The 21,563-nt window shown below is 35.2% G+C and overlaps 1 protein-coding gene across 1 annotated transcript; it reads left to right on the top strand.

Moving 5' to 3' along the window:
• Positions 1–6,661: 6,661 nt before the first annotated feature.
• On the top strand, positions 6,662–20,050 carry LOC113430804 (uncharacterized). The gene is made up of 3 exons (XM_026693218.2): positions 6,662–6,825; positions 11,133–11,321; positions 18,696–20,050. The coding sequence occupies exons 1-3, from the start codon at positions 6,717–6,719 to the stop codon at positions 19,007–19,009; spliced, it is 612 nt and encodes a 203-aa protein (XP_026549003.2). The 5' UTR covers positions 6,662–6,716; the 3' UTR covers positions 19,010–20,050.
• Positions 20,051–21,563: the final 1,513 nt, after the last annotated feature.

Raw genomic sequence — 21,563 nt, forward strand, 5'->3', positions numbered from 1 at the left:
TAGCTTCAAGCAGTTTATTTTTTCACCATTTTTTTTGCTAAACAGGGAAAAAAGCCAATGTTAAGATTTTTTTTTATTATTGCAAAAGAATCAGGCATGAGCTTGACTATTCCATAAAAATTCATAAGGATGAATATGCAAAAAGAGAGAAACAAACAGAAATCTCCCTGACATTGTTTTCTCTTGGGGAATTATGATCTTTATGGACTTTGTCACATTTTCAGATTTATTCATTATTCAGAATAATTCAGAAATGCCCTATGAATAACCCTCAGCCTGCTGTTTAACTGTTTGAAAAGATCTGCAAATAGTTTTTTTGTAAAATGCAAAGTGATTTGGTTAAATGTTTGGTTGGCTGGTCTTGGCAGTCTTTCCTATTGTAGCATAACTGGAGGACATCAAGATGGAGAAGGCCGATTGAGGGTCTCATGAAAGGATTGTGGTTTGTAAAGCAAGGTGCTTAAATCAGCTTTTGAATCCTTTCTTCGTTTGACACTTTCAACAATGGTACATGCCTGCTTTTTTCAAACTGTTGTTCTTTGGACTGGCTACAGTTCTTATGCTAGCAGGAGATAATGGAAGGTGTTCTTTAACTCATCCAGTAGATTCCAAATTGGGGATTATGTAACAGAACTAAGCAGTTTTCAGCTACTGAGTCACAATTGTCTGCTGGGAATAAGAGAATAGCTCATTGCTACAAGAAGAGCTTTTCTGGATCAGGCCAAACTTCAGTCTAATCCAGCACTTATTTCCTACAGAGAGTAACCATGGCTATGGGATAAGTAAAGCAGGAAAGCAAAAGTGTTCTCTTTTGTTGAACCCCAGCAACCTGTATTCAGAAACATAGGCTAGGTTCACCTATTGTGCTAAACCATTGTTTATATGATTTCTTGGAAAAAAAAACATAATTAAGGTTGCTTCACACAAAGCCATAATACATGGTGTTTAAAAATAACAGTGGTTAATTTGATCCAGAAGATTTTAAAATACAATTCAATCAAATTTTCTTTTGGGAATAATGGATAGGCAACTAGAAAAAGTAAGGGAAGCTTGTTTTTAAATATGACAGCTGCTGCAAGATATGCTCAGTTGGAAACGTTCAACATTACCCATAATGGAGAAATAATTGGTGAAGTTGATAGAACTTGCAAAGATGATGCAGTTGTTTGATTAGAGTGCTAGGAATCCCCTATTATCTTTTTGCATGAAATAGAAAAAAATGCACTTTTGACTTGTGGTTTTGATAAGAAAAACATTGGATAACAGAAAGAGTGAGGGGTGTTTTTTTTTTTTTATCATAAAATAAGATTACTTTCCAATCATGCTTGTACTTGCTGCAGAGAAAATTAGAAGCTTTGTTTTTTATTTCTTCTCATTTTGTTTTTTCTTTTTTCCTTTTTCTTCCTTTATTTTATATTAGTTTCTGTTAATTTTTATGTTCTTTTTAAAACTTCAGAGAGAGAGAGAGAGAGAGAGAGAGAGAGAGAGAGACTTTAACTGACAAGGTCCTAAGCCAAAATATTATGGTTTATCACGGCAAGCAAGATCATTTCTGCACCAACTCAGAAAACTCAAATTGCCCAAGGAGCTGCTGATACAATTCTACAGAAGAATTATTGAGTATATCATCTGCACCTCTATAACTGTCTGGTTTGGTTCTGGAACCCAACAGGACAGACAGAGACTTCAGAGGATAATTAGCACTGCAGAAAAAACAATTACTACCACCCTGCCTTCAGTCGAGGACCTGTATACTGCACGAGTCAAAAAGAGGGCTGTGAAAATATTTACAGACCCCTCACATCCTGGACATAAACTGTTTCAACTCCTTCCCTGAAAATGATGATATAGACTAGAGCACTGCACACCAGAAGAGCTAGACACAAGAACAGTTTTTTTCCTGAACGCCATCACTCTGCTAAACAAATAATTCCCTTAACACTGTCCAACTATTTACAAAATCTGCACTACTATTACAATTAATCTTCTCATCACTCCTTATCACCCACCCCTCCTATTGTGACAGTATGACTTTGTCGCTTGTATCCTTACCATTTATATTGACTGTTTCCTAGTATGATTTGATGATTGCTTATTGTACCCTATGACTATTATTAAGTGTTGTACCTTATGATTCTTGACTCTTGATGAATGTGTCTTTTCTTTTATGTATACTGAGAGCATTTGCACCAAGACAAATTCCTTGTGTGTCCAATCACACTTGGCCAATAAAAAAGAATTCTAATTCTAATACTATGGCTCAAATTGGATAATCAAGCTACCCATTATTAAGAATAGTATATGAACTATATGAACTATTTAATTATTTTAAAAAAAAGAAACAAAAGTCATTGAAATTTGCCCATTATCACACCTGTGTCAGTGAGTTCTTTTTATTAAGTATTATACATCATGTGAAAAAATAAACTACTCAGATATGCTACCTCAGAAGGAAAGTACCAAGACATCTCAATAGTTGGAAATATAATTACCTTCACAGCAAAGTCTCTTTAGACAGTGAGGAAGGTTCACAAATTTCTCCTTAATATTCTGTCAAGATTCGGAAAAGCAACTCAAATAGCACATAGACTTTAAGTCCATTTACTTAGTTATACTTATTACCAATTATCTTTAGGCTAAAAGAAATCAAAACTTTAGAATAACTTTGTGAATTCATAGTCTCTATTGAACTCCCAGCTCAGTAACCTAAGTATGACCTTACAATGATGAAGAAGAAGAAAAGACTGATGAACTTTGAAATTTGGAGTTTCTTTGAAATTAAGAAACAATCATGACCATATTCATTTATGAGAAAACAAAACAATTCCAGAAGTATAGCCACACATTTTTGTTAATACAAAAGTGTATGCAAGTTTTTAGAGTTTTTTTCAACAAGGTATTATTTTAAAAAACCTCACTCCAAACCCTGTAGTGGGAGAAAATGTCAAAATATAGCATTGGCTTTTTATAGCTGTGTTTTAAAGGTACAACATGCCTGCTGAAATGGAAGTAGTGTCCAGTGCAGGGGTGTAAAACTCACGTCATCATGGCAGTGTCATGTGACATATTGAGACTTTTCCCCCTTTTGCTAAACCAGGCATGGGTGTGGCCAGCATGTGACGCATCCAGCCTGTGGGCCAGGAGTTTGACAGTCCTGGTCCAGAGTGTAGTCAATTTAAATGAGTTTAGTTTGCCATTATACCAAATAATAGGCAAAGGAAATAGTGGCTTTTCCCCATCTCTTTTGAACTGACTCATTGGCTATGTGTTGATGTCAGGATTTGCTCACTTTGCACTTTCTGGGAGCTGGTTAATCAACATATACAGGCACACACCTAGACAGCAGTACAGCACATGTGGATGGTGTTGTACCTTATGATTCTTAACTCTTAATGAATGTATCTTTTATGTACACTGAGAGCATATGCACCAAGACAAATTCCTTGTGTGTCCAATCACACTTGGTCAATAAAGAATTCTATCTATCTATCTATCTATCTATCTATCTATCTATCTATCTATCTATCTATCTATCTATCCACAAGCCCAATGCACAAGTATATGCAAGTTTTTAATATGTGGAAATAGGCATACATGGCATATTGTGGCATGCTGATTGCCCAGAAGCTCACATTTTACAGTTTGAAGATACTGTATATTTATTTATATGTTATTTATATTTTGTGTTTCAAGATCACACATCTCCCTCAAGGAGGTGTTATGGTATCATACCATATATCAATATTTCGTACCTAAAATGTGCCATTTGATAATTATTCTACCTCAAATGTCTTGGTGTCTTCAGAAGGTGAGACCTGACTATTTCATGCAAAAATAATATTTTGATTGGATGCTTTTGTTCTTACAGCTACAAATAAACTTCTCCATTACAAATATATTTTTCTCATCTAGGTAAATCCAACTTTCTGTTATTAAACTTTAAAGCTCCTGCTGTGGTGTATAAATTATGTATTCTTGTGATCTTTGTATCTTTCATGTAGAAAGTTTTCCTTTCCAATTATTCTTCTATTTTCTTTCAGGAATGAGGCACACTGGGGTGCAAATACAACTGTGAAAAGCCATTTTTATTTATTAAAGCAAATATTTGGGATAATTATTTTGAGGCATTTCTCCAGCATACAAATATATCATATTTTTAATTGCTACTTTCACATTCTTGCTATTTTATATGCTTAATAATATCCACATGGTTAATTGAACCCCAGAGTTCCTGGGGTTTTCATGCCTGCATCAAGATGAGAAGTGCAAGTTTGGTTATGGATTGTGCCAGGCTTCTGATTTCATTCCTTGAATTCATAATTTCCAAAACTCAGATTCCTTGGTTATCATTGCTGTTAAAGATGTGTGTTTATCTTTGCCCCTTAAGGAAGTTAGACAATTGGATCTTGTGTGTCTTTCAAAAAACAGTGTCTCACAGATGTATATTTAAACAATCGTGTTCTTACACGTGCTATCTTTTTATCACAGAATTTTCAGAAGCATATATATCAAACTTCATCAAACTGTACTGTACACTTCAAATTTTGTATTCTTGACTACCGTAGCTGATGCCTAGAGATTCTCAAAGTTCAATAGAATCAGGAAGTATTAGATAAAGAAACACTGATTCACACAGACTTATTTAAAGTCTACATGCTATCAGTTTCTTATATAACCAAGTGTAATTTCCTGCAATTTTCTCCCTTTCCTGATACAGGTGAACATAAATAATAAATAATAGACTTCAGGAAAACATTCTAAATTTGTATTAAAGGAAAATATGAAACATGAAGTTTGTTAAGACGTCGTGTTAAAAACTGTCGAAGTTTTAGAAAAATTTACAGAGAAATTTGCTTCTGATTCTATTTAGTGGAGCTTTGTCCCAGAGAAATGTAGCTCTGAGAATTTCTCTCTTGGTTAAACTAATGTCAAGCATTGCTGATGCAGAAACAGAAAACAAAGGGGAGGACGTGCTTTTCTTTGAACTGTAATGCAAATAAACATTGCATTAGTTCAATAGTACATTCCTGATTGAATCAATCAGGTTAAAGGCATTCGTGGCATGTGTGTCTCATTGTATCCAATGTGGTGTTTAGAGGTAACAATATGCTTGCCAATATACTCCTTGGCATTTTCTAAGTTCCCTGTTTTACTCAATTTTCTTATAAAATATTCTTTTAATTTAAAAAAAATGTGACTGGAAACCCATCACATTGCAAAGCAAAGTATTAGCCTTTAGCAGTTTAGCATAATCTCTGTTTCCTACTATTATTACTACTATTTGTTAAATGTATTTGCTACCTATCTCATAGTGGAGCTTCTCTACAACAATAAAAGGAAGAAATGAAGACTGTAAACTGAACAAAAGTAAAATAATAGAACAAAAAAATAAACAATGAAAAAGTACACAATGAGAATACATCAATATGATAACCAAAAAGATTATCTATAGTTATCTATTATCTAATACTATGCATTGCTACTCACATTCCACCTTGGAGACATCCTTAAAAAATGAAATACCTTATCCTCTTCCCTAACCCAGTTGCTCTGTTTTCTAATCTTGTATAAAAGTAGGAGCCACTTCAGGCAACATGTACAAAATCATTTGTACCCCATGGCCCAGGCTTGCGTTTGCTAATCTTCTGGAAAAGAAAAGGAAAAGAAAAGGAAAAAAGAAAAGAAAAGAAGTTGATTATTATAGGATGGCACTGCCAGCTGATCTGATTTATTGTGCTTTTCCAAGCAGCAAATTCTTTAGGAGCGTAATAACTAAGGACTAGCATGTTCCAAAGTTAAAAGCATCGTCTCAACAATAGCAATCATTAAGATGGCCTAGGCCAAAGCACTGCCTTGGCATCCACTCTTGTAATAAAAGCTACATATAATTGAAATAATTGCACACTTTCCCTCCATTTCTGTGCCATTTCTCTTTTCTCTCTTGGGTTCTTTGTCCTCTTTTAAAATATTTTTTTTTTTGAAAAAGTTTTTTATTTTATATTTGTCCTCTTTTAAAATATAAGTTAGAGATCTGTTGTTAGCTGTAAAATTATGTACATAGATGAAGCTATAATGGAGAAATAATGTACAGTAGGAAAATAGAACAGTTAATAGAACTGTGTGTTGTGTAGATTAAAGGATGGCCAGAGAGAAGATAGATGGTAGCCAATCATATCGGCTTCATAAACTGGAACAGCAAGTAACCAAAGCTGGGCTGTTATTAGTATTTTGAAATACACACCCAGCAGAATATTTTGTCTCTTAACTTGAACCTATTTATTCAAAAGGGAGATTGTAGCCATGTTTACTTGTTTATTTCCCATCTTTATAAAATGGACTACATACACTTTGTGGGAAAAACCATATCATTCATGGACCATCCAAAAGTTAAACAGGAATTTTAGTGAGGCAGTAGGAATGCTGCTACTCTTCCCAAAGTATTCAGATGTTTCTACTGCTTCCTGTGATATCTTGGGGACACCACAGAAAGGATTTTCTTAGAGCAGTGACTTCTGGGATATACATGACATTAATGAAAATGGTAGTAGTTAGCACTAAAAAAAACCCACTGAATTTCACAGTTCACTGATTTCTCATTGAGGCCACATTTGAATAATCTCCTCCCTGGTTAAACTTTAACTGTCTTCCTTTCAACACTCAATTGTAATGAAGAACAGAAACGGTTACGATACTGCCTGTTCTCATCAAGGCCTCTGATGGACCGTCACAACATAACCTGCCAACACCCCAGCTTCTGCTACGACCGGCTGATCAACAAATGCGATAGGTGTAGACATATGCAAAGAGGATCCAGGAAAGAGACAAGTAAGGAAAATATAAAATCCCAGGCATAAAAGGGTGGGGTGAAAATAGGGGTCTGGAGGTAGGCTGGAAATGGACTCTAAAAGCAAGAAGAGAATCCAGGAGTAGAGAACAATGCATGTTAAATTGCCTTCTTATGTGAGGGGCTCTGCTCTGTGCTTAAGGCGGCAATTCTCATCTTATTAGTCTGATTATAAATTCATTTGCAAAATAGACTTGTACTTGAGTGGTTGAACATTAGTTCACAAGCACTGATATATATATATATATATATAGTTGCAATAAATAGATGTATGTTTCTTTCAACTCTTATGTAAGCTGAATGAGTTAATGATGTGCCTTTTTAAAGGCATCTTCCTGTTCAATAAAGAATATAAGTGGAAATTTGAGAGAATATTATAGTTACTTTAACAAAAGATATTTAATGAGCATGCACATGGCCGATCCTAAATATCAATTTACTGGAAGATCTACTTCATTGATTTTTTTTTTTGCCTCCTAGGAAGCCACCATTTCTCAGTTCTTTTTTGTGTATTCTCCTCTCCCCTGCTTTAAGTAGGGCCCAAAGACACTGAAACATTGATAATAGGTTCGGCTGATGTATGGATGGTAATGATGAGAATGATTTGGTGATTTCAAAAATCTAAAAAATAACATCAGTTGGAGTAAGAACCTGATGTGGTATTCAGCAGGTTCTGACCAGTTCTGGAGAACTGGTAGCGGAAATTTTGAGTAGTTCGGAGAACTGGCAAAAGCCACCTCTGACTGGAGATTTTACAGTACCTTTCCCCTGCCATGCCCACCAAGCCAAGCCCACAGAACTGGTAGTAAAAATTTTTTGAATCCCACCCCTGAACTGATGGGCACAAACATCACCATCATTTGGCATATTGGTTACTCAGCGTCCTGTCATGGCCCCAGGCATCGATACCTCAAGGTAGGGTTGCCAAAGATGCCTCCTATAATCTAGTGCCAGCAGAAAAGAAGGCCTTCCTTGACCAATTCTAGAAAAAAAAACAGACTTTGGTAAAGATAATAGTGAGCTGTCTGGTCCATCTTACTTCAGACTCCTCTATGAGGGAGGATGGAAAGCTACGCTGAAGGGAGTTCTTAGAGGTGTCTTCAGCTGGGATTTTACAGGAAGTCACATGCTCTTACATGCTCTGCTTTCCAGCATTCCAAGAAATGTACAATCACGTTATGGCAGAGCCCACTCCTCAGCATCCCGCATGAAATGGAAACAATTAATAGAGAAAATTCCGCCAGAGTCAAGGGAATGACAGTGAATTATTAGTAGATGCATTTGAGACTCAGAGACAGCTTAGCTTAGCGGTTCCTTCACATTACTTGAGACTTATATTGGTTTCACACGACAAGACTGACAAAGGTAGATTAGAATTGTTGTGAATCAGCCGGTTGTAGAAAACTCAGTCATTGTCCCAGTGTTTTGTGTGAATTAGGTCATAGCATGAAGTCATAACATGGTTTATCTTGAGGGGGAATTTAAAGATGAATGAAGAAATTGTTTTTGGTTAACCTGGGATTAGGCTTAAGCATGTTATGTAACTCCAGTAAAAGAATCTATAAGCAATGGCGGGTAGACTTCAAGTCTGTGGTGTCTGCTTGCTGTTTTATTAGAATAGATGCAAAAAGGGCAAATCTCTTTTCAGATTTGTTTAAAATCTGCTTCCCTTCTATAACGTGTGGGTTTCCTTCCTATACATAAAAGGAAAACATGTGTTTCCCTCTTACCCTGCTATATCTATAGGCTTTTATTTTAGATGTTTGGTTTATGGTCACTGTCTGGGAGTGCAGAAAATAATTTCGGGTGGTGCAAAACTCATCAAGGTGCATTTTGACTTCCTCTTTCATTTTTAGCAAAGTTAGTTTACCCCTGTTTCATTACTGAAGATATGTATGCAAGTATTTTTTTTCTTTTTTATATATTTACAGTATTTTTATTATTAAATTATAATATAAAATACAAAAATACAAAAGAAAATAGTAGGAAAGATAGGGGAGGGAAAGGGGAAGGAAAAGTGTAGGAAAAAGGGTGGGGGGACAAAAGGCATTGACTTCTGACACCCTTTGGTTCAGTAGAATATGATAATAACCAATGGTGGGATTCAATTTTTTTTACTACCGGTTCTGTGGGCGTGGCTTGGTGGGCGTGGCAGGGGAAAGATACTGTAAAATCTCCAGTCAAAGGTGGTATTTGCCAGTTCTCCAAACTATTCAAAATTTCTACTACCGGTTCTGCAGAACTGGTCAGAATCTGCTGAATACCATCTCTGATAATAACATCAAACCTTATTTTTTTTATTTTTACATAATAGTATAAACTAGCCATTTCTATAATAGCAAACCTATTTAATTGGCAAAACCCAAAATGAAAGTTTCATTTTTTTCTGCCTCAAGAAAAAAGTCCAGAAGCAGTTTCCAAATAGAAACAAAAGTAAATGTGTTTTTTCCTTAATCAAAGCAGTCAGTTTAGTGCAAAATTCATTAAGATGACAACTTCCTCTTTCATTTTTAGCAAAGTTAGCTTATCTCTCTTTCATCAGTGAAGACATACACGCAAGTATTTATAATGAAGGCTCAAGTGAAATTTTAGTAAGCAGCTGATACCAACAGAGCAGAATTCTAGCATCCTTTTGGTTCTTTCCTCTTCAATAAAGAGGAAGAAAATATGCAAATATATCTATTTTAACTGTCTTGTGATACTTTTTGTACATATACTCTATACATACCCCTTTTTAGTCTCCTTGAAACAAAATACTCCTTTTCTTTCTTTTTCCCATTTCTATTATCTCATTCTTCATCCAAAACCCATTGCTTCCAATTACAATCTTAAAACATAGAAGCTTTATGATCTAAGTCATTTGTACTGTGGTTCAGTAAGTTAGTCAAGTTCACCCAACACATTGTACCATACACTAATCACAGAATTTACAAACAGTCTTATATCTGGAACAAAATAAAGCCTTACTTCATGATTTAGATCACCCTTCTTTGTCTTGGCACCTTCCAGATACAGAACATCCAGCCATATGGTTGGGTAAGGATTGTCTGGTGTTTTTTCCTATATGAACTGGTATGATTGTAGTGCAACTCTCAAACAGTGAGATGCAGAGGGTGAGAGTGCGTAATTGAGATATTTTGCAATCAGTATGCTTAGTCTTTCACATTTATTTCAAAGGAAACTGCTTTTGGAGTATCATCCTTCAGATGGGATAGGCAGTGTGTGGTTAAAAAAAAATCAAGATAGTGTCCATGAAGGTGTAACTGAAGCTCCATTTAAATTTTATGAGTGTTGCATGGGTGTTGGATATTGGTTGATTTCTGCCAGATAGAAGAGCTCAGAATAAAATGTTCTAAAATAAAGGTTTTGCTTTTCACCAGGACATATTTCTTGTATAAGTGGAAAAATAATAGTTTTCCTATAAAGGAAATAATTGTATTTAACTATTTGGTATCTATTTTCAGTCTTCTACTTCCTAGACATAGCAAATTTGAGGGGTCACACACAGCCTGAGCTCAAAACATTATGAGTAAAATTGTAAGATTTGATAGCTGCAATAAGAACATACCGGTTGGCTCTTTGCAGCTACCCACATATTTAATCTTAAGGTGGTGAGCTTGCTTATTATTTATTATGTATTCTAATGCATCATATATTTATGTAAATAAAAACAGATTGTGAATGTTCTTCTCTGAAGCAGTTGAAATGCGAATCTACAGCATGATTTATTAACTAAAACAGATTTTCTGGGGTGAATCACTAGCCTTGTTCACTTTTGCTGTTAGGTTTATTTCTATCTGGAAGTAAACCACAGCCAATGATTTGTCTTTCTGCATATTCTCTTCCTGATTTATACACTACTAAAACTCTTCTGTTTGTTTGCAATCTTTGACTTCGAGAAAACAGTGCATCACAAGGCAATACTTTTTAAATCAATGTATCTCAAAAGGGCTAACTTAAAAAAAAATATCCAAAATCAGGGACTCATCAGTCCCAATGGGATTGACATATGACAAAGTTGTGTCTGCTTCAGTGCTTCTGCCCTGCTACACCACCATGATGCCATATCACATGATTATAATGCTGCCATGCTTTAACAGAGGGGACATATGAAACATTTTGATTCTGTTTTGATAGCACAATTGAATCAGTAGCACACTTCTTACTTCATTGTTCCTTTTACTAAATTTGGCATGCCATGAACCAAATTGGAACCCTTCCCTTCACATTGAAAGAAGAAACATCTCTGTTAAGGTGACCCACTTAGAACTGTTGTTTCCCTCCACAGCTACTGTATTTGGAACAACCTCCATTACAACCCAACCAGTGCAAGTTCATCCTGGAAACCAACATTGTTCAGCTTTAATATTTGTTTTCTGTGCTTTTGTGGTGCTAGTAATCATCATGGCAACATTATGGCTTGTAATCATGAAACAAAGACGGAAGAGAAGGAGAAAAACTGGAAAGAATTCCCAAGGTACGTATTGACAACACTTCAGATAATCCACTTGATTTCATTTAGCCTAACTCTTTCCAACCAGATACAGTGTACTCAAGATTGGTTGGATTATAGAAACTGCAGTCTATCAGTTTAAATACATGTTGAAAAAGGTTTATCTAATCTAGTCTTACACACAGTTGAGCAATGTGTGAACCAAATGACTGTTTTCTTCTTCTCACTTTTTAAATATTCTAAATGAAAAAAAGGAATCCAGAGAGATCCTACCCTGGGGATGCTGAACTATATTGGTGAATTTCAAGTTTACAAAAATTTTGTTTTAAGTAGACTGTTGAAATTCACCACACAGGCTTCTTTTCTAACCACATCCACATGAAATGTGTCATGACATCATGAAGCAGCTCCATCATTTCGTACTTGTGTCAATACTCCACACAAATATGTAAGGGGCAGAGTTTGTGACACATTTCACAATGCAATCTTCATCACTTTCCTTCCTTAGTCCCCTTCTGGGGATTTGGAGCCAACTGCAACTTCTCAGTATGTCCTTGCATAAATGTTCAGATATAGAACTAGGATTATATGCCTTTTTCACAGAAAAGGCCTTTTTACTCTTCTTTTCTCCTGCATTCTTGTTTAATAGTCATATTGGGGATATTTTAGTTTCTACCATAGGGACCATAAAAATATCACAATTAAACAGTGGGAATTAGCAGAAGATTATACATTTTTCTATTTCTGTTTTTTCTATTTTTTCTTTTTAAAATGTACATTCATTTATTACTATGATTTAATAATTAAAATTATTATCTATTCATCAATTATCAGTTTAGATTTTTTAAAATTCAGATTCTAGTCTAGGAATTATGGAGGTTTAATTGTAGTATTTAGGAAATTCCAAACAAGCTAGTTGGTGATGTCAAATCCAGACAATTTAAAACTTCCAAATACTTGGTAAATTTCTTTGGTATAACTCCAAGTGCGGCAATTGCTTCTGGTATTATTTGTTTTTATTTTGTTTGTTTATATCCGGCCTTTGTTATTTTTACAAATAACTCACGGTGGCAAAAATATTCCTCCTATTTTCCCTTCAACAACAATCCTGTGAGGTGAATTGGGTTGAGAGAGAAAGACCGTCCCAAAGTCAACTGCTGGCTTTCATGGCTAAGATGAGACTTGAACTCACGGTCTCTTGCTTTCTTGCATGGTATCTTTGTAGTTTACATTTTTATGACTTTATAATATAAAATACAAAAGCAAATAGTGGGACAAATAAGGAAGGGAAAGGGGAAAGGAGAAGTGTAGAAAAGAAAGGTAGAAAAGAAAAAGAAAAAGCTGACTTCCGACTCCCTCTGGTGTAGCAGAATAAAAAAGTAACTTCAAACCTCAACTTTTTAAATAATAATAACAATAATAATAATAATAATAATAATAATAATAATAATAATAATAATAATAATAGTAGTAGTAGTAGTAGTAGTAGTAGTAGTAGTAGTAGTAGTAGTAAATAGCATAATGTAGCCATTTCTAGCTAATCAGTAAAACGCAAAATCAAAGTTTCATTTTTTTCCACCTCAAGCACAAAGTCCAGAAGTGGTTTCCAAGTACACAGAAAAGTACTTACGTTTTTTCTTTGATCAAAGCAATTTAGCCATCAATTTAACCATTTCTGCTAACTCCATCAACTTTTGCAGCCATTGTGGGGATCAAGATCCCATTGTGGGGATCAAAATGTCCTTCCATTTTTGTGCATAAAGTAGTCTTGCTGCTGTTAACACATATAACAAGAGGTTTTTTTTTACATTAAACCCAAAAGAAAAAATTCTGGTTTTATCTTTATGTTCACTTTAAGAATTTTCTGTATTAGAATATGAATCCTACTCCAATATTTCTTTGCTTTAACACATGTCCACCATAAATGATAAAAGGTCCCTTTGCATTTACGTTTCCAACATTCATTTAAAATACCTTTAAACATTCTGGATAACTTGTCTGGTGTTAATTACCAGTGATATATCATCTTATATAATTTTTTTAAAATTGCAACTTAAAGTAAATTTTAAAACTTTCATGCACATACTCTTCCATAATTGTTCAAGCATAACATTATATCCAAAATTCCTTGCCCACTGAATCATGTTCACTTTCCAAATCCAATTTCAGTAACATTTTATAGAACTTAGCAATAAAATGTTCATCACTACCACACACCAAGTAAGATTTCCAATTAATTTGTAATAAAGTCAAATTCATGACTCTTTTAATCTAATTTAAATATTTCTTTCAATTGTAAATATGTAAACTAATGCGAGACATTCTGATTCTAACTATTCCTTAGACTTGAGGGAAGGATCACCAAAATTAAAATATATTATTTTACCATAAGTCTCCCAGTCCAGCTTCACCACCACTTCTTTTCTGAAAAAGGCTTCCCACAGGTGAACACCCAAGGAGGCACCTTTGTAGAAAACATTTTTTTATATTTATCTCAAACTCTTAGAATGGCATGTCTAACAAAATGGTTGTTAAAATCAACATTTACTTTATCTTTGTCATACCATGAACAACCGTGCCATCCAAACATTAGTTCGTGACCTTCTAAATCAAGTAGTCTCTTATTCTGGAGATTCACTCACTCTTTTAGCAGACCAAATGCAGCAAAACTTCCAACACCAAAAAATAGTAACGAAGGAGTGAAGGGGCATCCTTGTCTCGTGTCCTTTTGAATTTCACATGAATTAGTTAAACCACCATTGATAACTATTTTTTCTTGTTGTGATATATAAACAGCTTTGACCCCTTGAATGAAATTCTCTCCAAAGTCCATTTCCTCTGCACTCGTAACATAAAACCCCAATTTAGATTTTCAAAGGCCTTCTCTGCATCTAAAGATATTAGCGCTGTTTCTTATTATGATATTGTAAATATTCAATAATATTCAAAACAGTCCTCACTTTATCCCTGTCTTTTTAGCAGAAAGCCTGATTGGTCTTCATGAATATATGCCTCTAAAATAGTCTTTCTGCCAAAAATGCAGCAAAGAGTTTGTTGTCCATGTTTAATAATGAAATTGGCATGTAATTCTTTGTTTTATTTATTTATTTATTTATTTTATTTATTTATTTGATTTGCCAATTGTTTACAAGATAATAAGTATAAGTGTATACATAGTTGTGAATACATGAAATGGGTACATATAAGAAAAATAAAAGAATAAGAGAAACAATAGGACAGGGACGGTAGGCACGTTGATGCGCTTATGCACGCCCCCTACAGACCTCTTAGGAAAGGGGTGAGGTCAATAGTAGACAGTCTAAGGTTAAAGTTTTTGGGGTTTGGGGAAGAGACTACAGAGTCGGGTAGAGTATTCCAGACATTGACCACTCTATTGCTGAAGTCGTATTTCCTGCAATCAAGTTTGGTGCGGTTTACTTTGAGTTTGTATCTATTGTGTGCTCTTGTGTTGTTATGGTTGAAGCTGAAGTATTCATTGACAGGTAGGACATTGCAATGTATGATTTTATATACCATGCTTAAGTCAGACCGAAGACGGCGTAATTCAAGGTTTTCTAGTTCTAGAATTTCAAGTCTGGTGGCATAAGGTATTCTACAACGAGTAGAAGAGTGGAGAACTCTTCTTGTGAAATATTTCTGGACTTTCTCAATTGTGCTAATATCAGATACGTAATGAGGGTTCCAGACTGATGAACTGTATTCGAGTATTGGTCTAGCAAATGTTTTGTATGCTCTGGTTAGTAGTGTGATATTACCAGAGAAAAAGCTACGTAGGATTAGGTTAACAACTCTTAATGCCTTTTTGGCTATGTAGTTGCAGTGGGCTCTAGCACTTAGATCATTAGAGGTGAGTATTCCAAGGTCCTTTACAGAGCTTGGGTCATCAACACGATCTTGACTATTCAATCTTGATCTTCCTTCAGTAGCAGCACAATATTAGCATCTTTCCATGTTTGAGGTATGTTTCCCCTCTGTAATATATTGTTCATTATATCCTTTAGTGGCTGAAGAAGTTTCTCTTCAAAGCATTTATGGAATAATACTGGCTTGTAAGGCCATCTGGGCCTGGGGCTTTACCTGATTTCAAATTTTTAATAGCTTCTGATATTTCAAAAACAGTCATTGGGTCATTCATAAGTTGTCTCTGAGTTTGTGAAAGTTTAGGCAACCGTTGTCTTAACAGATATTCATCTATTTTAGACATCTCTCCTACTTTTTATCTAACTCCTGCTTTCTCACATTGTATTTTAACCATTAGACCAAACTGGCTTAGAGTCTTCCAGTTGTTTGAATTTCAATGTGCAAATCTCAATGTTTTGTTCCTTTTTATATTTGTTTTTCATCGATGCTACTATCTTCTAGCATTTCTACATCCACGAACCACATTTTTTCAATAATAGTAATCCTGGTATATTGGGTCTGCCAATTTAAAAATTAAAATCTCACATAATCCTGACCTCATTTTCTAAATTTTTCAAGCGTGTAACTTTCATGAATTCCAATAAACAACTCTAACATATGATTGCTTAAACTCAGTTGGGCAATTTTACTATGGCCAGCAATAAGGTGTTCAACAGCTGCATCTTTAATGTTTGAGCTGTTGATACAGTTCTAGAGAGGAATTATTGAGTATGTCATTTGTACATCTATAACTGTCTGGTTTGGTACAGCAACCAGACAGGTACTGACTTCAACTGATAGTTAGGACTGCAGAATTTTTTTTAAAATAAACTTTATTAAATTTTACAGTAAAAATACACAAACAACACACAAACAGATTGGGAAGGAAAGAAGAACAAAAAGGGAAAAGGGGTAAACAATTAAAAACGATTACATCATCAACAGTTTGTGGTTCCTTATTTATCTCATTATTTTGTGCCATATTTGCAATTAATCTTTAGTGCGAATATCTAATTACTACTATTAACACTTCATTCACAAATAATAATAATAATAATAATAATAATAGTACAGCCGATCTTCGATCAATCCACTCATACCAACAGTTCCAACTCATATAGTAGTCTGATGCTTCTTTATTTTTTAGTGCTAGAGTTAATTTATTCATTTCTGCACAGCTTGATATTTTCTGAATAATCATTCCCTCAGGTGGAGTATAGGGTTTTTTCCAGCATTGTGCGAAAGCCAATCTAGCTTCTGTCAATATATGTAGTATTATATATATTTAACTTTTTTTGGGAATTGTCTGTTGAGAATCCCTAATAGGAAGAATTCTGGTTTAAGTTCAATCTGCTCAGACATAATTTCCTCCATCCATTTTTTTATTCTCAGCCAATATCTTTGGGTTTCTGTACAAGACCACCACATGTTCCTTCTTTCTTTTTACACTTCCAGCATTTAGGGCTCATGTTGGGAAACATCTTCGCTAATCTTGAAGGGGATAGATGCCATCTATAGAACATTTTATAAGAGTTTTCTTTATATGATGCCGATTTTGTAATTTTATTGTTTCTATTCCAGATCTTCTTCCATTCTGTTAGAGTAATGCTACAGCCTATATTCCTATTCCAAGCTATCATATTACCTTTAACTGTTTTTTTGTCTAATTCTATCTCTAATAGATAGTTGTAAAATTTTGTTATATTTTTTTTATCTGGGCCTAATAGAATTTTATCTAATTGTTGTGGTTATTATAGATTCTGAAGTCTTTCATGTCCTGTCTATATCTATTCTGGACTTGGAGATATGCCCATCGGTCAATTCGTAACCCTTGTTCCTGGAGGTCTTGCCATAATTTCAAATTTCCTTGTATATCCAATAGGTCTTTATACTTTAACATCTTATTAATGTCCAAATTATTCGGGTGGATCATTGCCTCCATTGTTGAGAGCCAGATTGGGACCTTTAAGTAGTGTTTTTTTCTTATTTTGTTCTAATTGGCCAATAGAGAATCTCTAATTAAATGTCTATGGAAATATTTTTGTTTGGTTTTCCCCATATCCCATAGGAAGGTGTGCCACCCCCTCTGTAAATCATGGCCTTCTAAAATTAGTATTCTTTTATTAGATAGGTTCCCCCAATCTTTCAACCATACTAAGGAAGCTGCACAGTGGTATAACTCCCAATTTGGGAGGGCCATACCTCCCCTGCTCATCATGTCTTGCATTGCTTTTAGGTTTATTCTCGGTTTTTTCCCTTGCCAAATACATTTTGCAATTATTCTATTAAGTTCCGCAAAATTGTTTTTGTGTATTTTAATTGGTATTGTCTGAAATAAATAGATGAATTTAGGGACAATGGACATTTTAATAGTAGCAATCCTCCCTAATAGGGAAAGTTGCTTTTTAACCCATGTCCTTAGATCTTTCTTTACCAATTGTAATAATTTGTCGTAGTTATTTTCCATTATCATCTTACATTGTGCCATCAACCATATTCCTAAGTTTTTGATTTTCTTTACCACTTGTTGTCCCATCATCTCTTCTAGTTCTGATTTCTATTTTTCTGTTAGGTTTTTAGTTATCAATTTCGTTTTCTTTCTATTAATTTTAAGTCCTGCAACTATTCCAAATTGTTCTAACTCATTCAGCATTTTCTGTCCTTTTTGTATTGGGTCTTCAATAAAGAAGACCATGTCACCAGCAAATGATTGCAATGTATACTCTTCTTTCTTAATCTTTAACCCCATTATTTCCGGATTCTGTCTGATTCGAGTTAGTAGTGTTTCCAAAGATAGTATGAAGAGCCGGGGAGATAATGGACATCCCAAGACTGCAGAAATTTTTTTTGCAACTAGCCTGCTTTACAGTGAGGACTTGTATACTGCAGGAGTCAGAAGGAAGGCTGAGAAAATATCTACAGACCCCTCACATCCTGGACATAAATTGTTTTAACTTCTACCCTCAGAATGCCACTATAGACCATTGCATGCCAAAACAACTAGACACAAAGACAATTCCCCCCCACCCCCATGCCATCAATCTGTTAAACACCTAATTCCCACAGCACTGTCTTATGCCTAAGGATATTTACCCATGTAGTAGGGATGTGTTACTATTATCCTTCTCATCTTTCCTATTAACTTCTATTAGTAGCTTATGATTTATGACTGTACCTTATGATTTATGAGTTATGATTTATCACTTTGTTGTTTGTATATATACTGAGAGCTTATGCATTGAAGACAAATTCATTGTGTGTCCAATCATACTTGGCCAATAAATAATGTTTAAATTCTAAAATATTTTACATAAATCTGCATTTGTTATTTGAAATATTTTAGTTTTGGTATTACGTTTATTTGCCCAGCTGTTCTTGTGCTATCATGATTATTCCTTCAGAGATTTTTTTTAAGAATTTCAGTTTTCCAGAAAATTTTAATTTGTCTTTTATTATTATATTTTTTATTATTATTAGAAAACGGCAAGTGCATTTGTTTTTTGGCCAATGAAGCTCAAACAAACCATGACTGCGGACCAGGAGACAATGACCTTAGACAGCTTCGATGCCCACATTTAAATGGTGTTACCATGATCACCCATGATGATGTCTTAAAGGAGAATATGCCCTGTGTTGCACTCACAAGTCAGGAGGTTGACGTGATTTCCTTGTCTCCCCATGATGAAAACTGCAACTCCTCATTTCCAGTGCCAGCAACTGAACTTGGAGCAACTGTGCTGGTGACTACAAAGACCATTCAGGAGAACATCCTCAGTAAGGAATTGCCATAATTATTCCTTTAAAAGGGCTTAGACTAGCAAATGCAATCTCTCAAACATTATATGGCTCATTATTGGAGGCCGGTCAATTCACCTTGGTATGGTTGTTTTATTGTAACTATAATTTGGAAAATAACAAGTTTTACTTTTAATGAAGTCATCTCTTCAGCTTCCAAAATGTCCAGCTATAAACTATGGTGAAATGAGAGGACGTAACACACCCAATCCACAAAGATCAGAAAATCTTAGAAAAAAATCATGTTCAAGGGAGTAAAATAAACTTGCCTTAATTTCTGCATTCTGAAACTCACTCAGTAAGATCCTTGTAAATTACTGTATGTGCTATAGTTAAAAATGAAATTTATTCATGAAATAAGAAAACAGAGTAAGCATGTAAGTGAAACAATTTTAATTACTAAGAGACACATTTAAGCTGTTGCGCTTTTTTACATAAATGTAACAATGTTAATCAGAGAGCCAGTTTGCTGTAGTAAAAGCATCAGGCTAGAAACAGAAAGACTGTGAGTTCTACTCCTGTCTTCAGCACAAAGCCAGCTAGGTGACCTGGGGCCAGTCACTTACTCTCAATCCTAGGAAGAAGTGGCAAACCATTTCTGGAAAATTCTGTCAAGAAAATTGCAGAGATTAATCTAGGCCAAACTCAAGGCCCATAGGCCAAATCTGGCCTGTGGGGCCATCCTGGAAACAACGAAGGACCGGCTTGCGGTGCCTCTCCCAGCGAAAACTGAGCTCAGGAGGGCTGCACATGGCCCTCCTGGGCTCCATTTTCATTGGAAGTGGCACTGCCGGCCAGTCCTTTGCTTTTCACTGGCAGAGGAATAGCAAAACAAATAAAAAACAAAACAAAAGGAGAAATGGTTCCCCTTTTGCATTTGAACATCCAAGAAGGGACAGGAACGGAGAAAGGGAAAGAGGACAGACAAAGAAAAAGAAGGAAAATTAGGAAGAGAGAAAGGAAGGCAAAAGAAGGAAAGGGGAAGGAAGAAGAAAGGAGAATGAAGAGGAAAGGAAAAAGAAGAAAAGGAAGGAAGGAAGGAAGGAAGGAAGGAAGGAAGGAAGGAAGGAAGGAAGGAAGGAAGGAAGGAAGGAAGGAAGGAAATAAATTATAATGAAAGGGAGGGAGGGAGGGTCTGAGGGAAGTCCTGCCTTAGCACTTGGCCACCACAGGTACCCCTGACATGAGTGATGTCGAGCCACGTCTACCCTGGCCACGCCTACCCCCCCCCCCCCGAGGTCAAACACAACCCTGATGCGGCCCTCAATGCAATAAAGTTTGACACCCCTGATCTAGGCAGTCACCAAGAGTCAAAACTGACTCAAAGGTACAAACAGACAAACAATATTAATGGCAAGTGATAAGTAAACTTATTCTGAGGCACTTAACAAAATAGCCAGGGTAAACTTTTTAAACTACTTTCCAAACCATCATATCTCATTACAATTATGTTTTTTAACTATTATAAAGTTATCCTCATACTGTAATAAATTAAATAATGTAATGTTAATCAATAGGTAATTTTCAATGTATTTTGGATTTTGCTGTTCATGGAACTGTTGATAAGAATTGTGTATTTTAAATCAAGATCTGTCTGATTCTAAATCATCTCTGAGCAGTTCGCAATAAAAACATAATACTGTAGAAAGCAAATAAACAAGGTGGGATCTGATAGCTCAATACAACACGAATTCAAGAACACAACTAACAAGGGGCTCCACCCAAGGCCTAGGGAAATACCCTGGTTCTTAAGGCCTTCTGGAACACCAAGAGAGTTGCCTTGCAGTTCTTAAAGTATGTATAAGTACATATCCCGTGAGAAAACATGATATCTCCAAAGGGGAAGTTTATTACAAGATAGGCAATAAAAAAGAATAAACTTACTTTTAACTTGTCTTTAATAATCATTTACAACTCTGACCAAATCAGCCAGGCTTAGTTTCATAGGTGTCCATTATCAGATATATTCTCTTATCCCTCTTAATAGTTCTCTTCCTACCTCTAAATCTGGAAAAAACAACAGACAGCGATAGTCCCAATGAAAAATGCTGTGCAGATAAAAGATTCTTGCATGTACTTAGAGTACCTAGATGGACATCAACATATTCCTTGGGATTTCTGATACATACCTAGTAATCCTTACACTTAGCAGTCGGCTTCTTCACTTCCAGAAATATTAACATTGATTTAAAACAAACCAACCCTGTGCTTTATTTTCTCACCATCCTGCCAGTATGGGGGCTAGAGTATGTACATGCATGTATTGTCTGTGACAGGGAGCTGAATGTGTTAACAGCTGCACTCACAAATCTGTTTAAGTTTCCAAAAACATTTTTTTCAGTTCCCTTAAATGAGGTGCCTCTTTAAAACAAAGTCTCTATTAGTCATCACATATAGTTGTGTGCTTAACAGGCAGGCGCAGAAAAGTTTTAATTAGTTTGTGCAGGGAGATGATTTGTAATACAAATTGGGGGAAATCATAATAGCTAATTTGTGAAAGGAAACTTTACAGGGAAGAAAAAAAAACCCTGAACTATATAAAGAAAGAGT

Source organism: Notechis scutatus, chromosome 6 (genome assembly GCF_049901735.1).
Source record: "Notechis scutatus isolate UNSWTSFEM ecotype Mainland chromosome 6, rNotScu1.2, whole genome shotgun sequence".
Lineage (NCBI taxonomy): Eukaryota > Metazoa > Chordata > Lepidosauria > Squamata > Elapidae > Notechis > Notechis scutatus.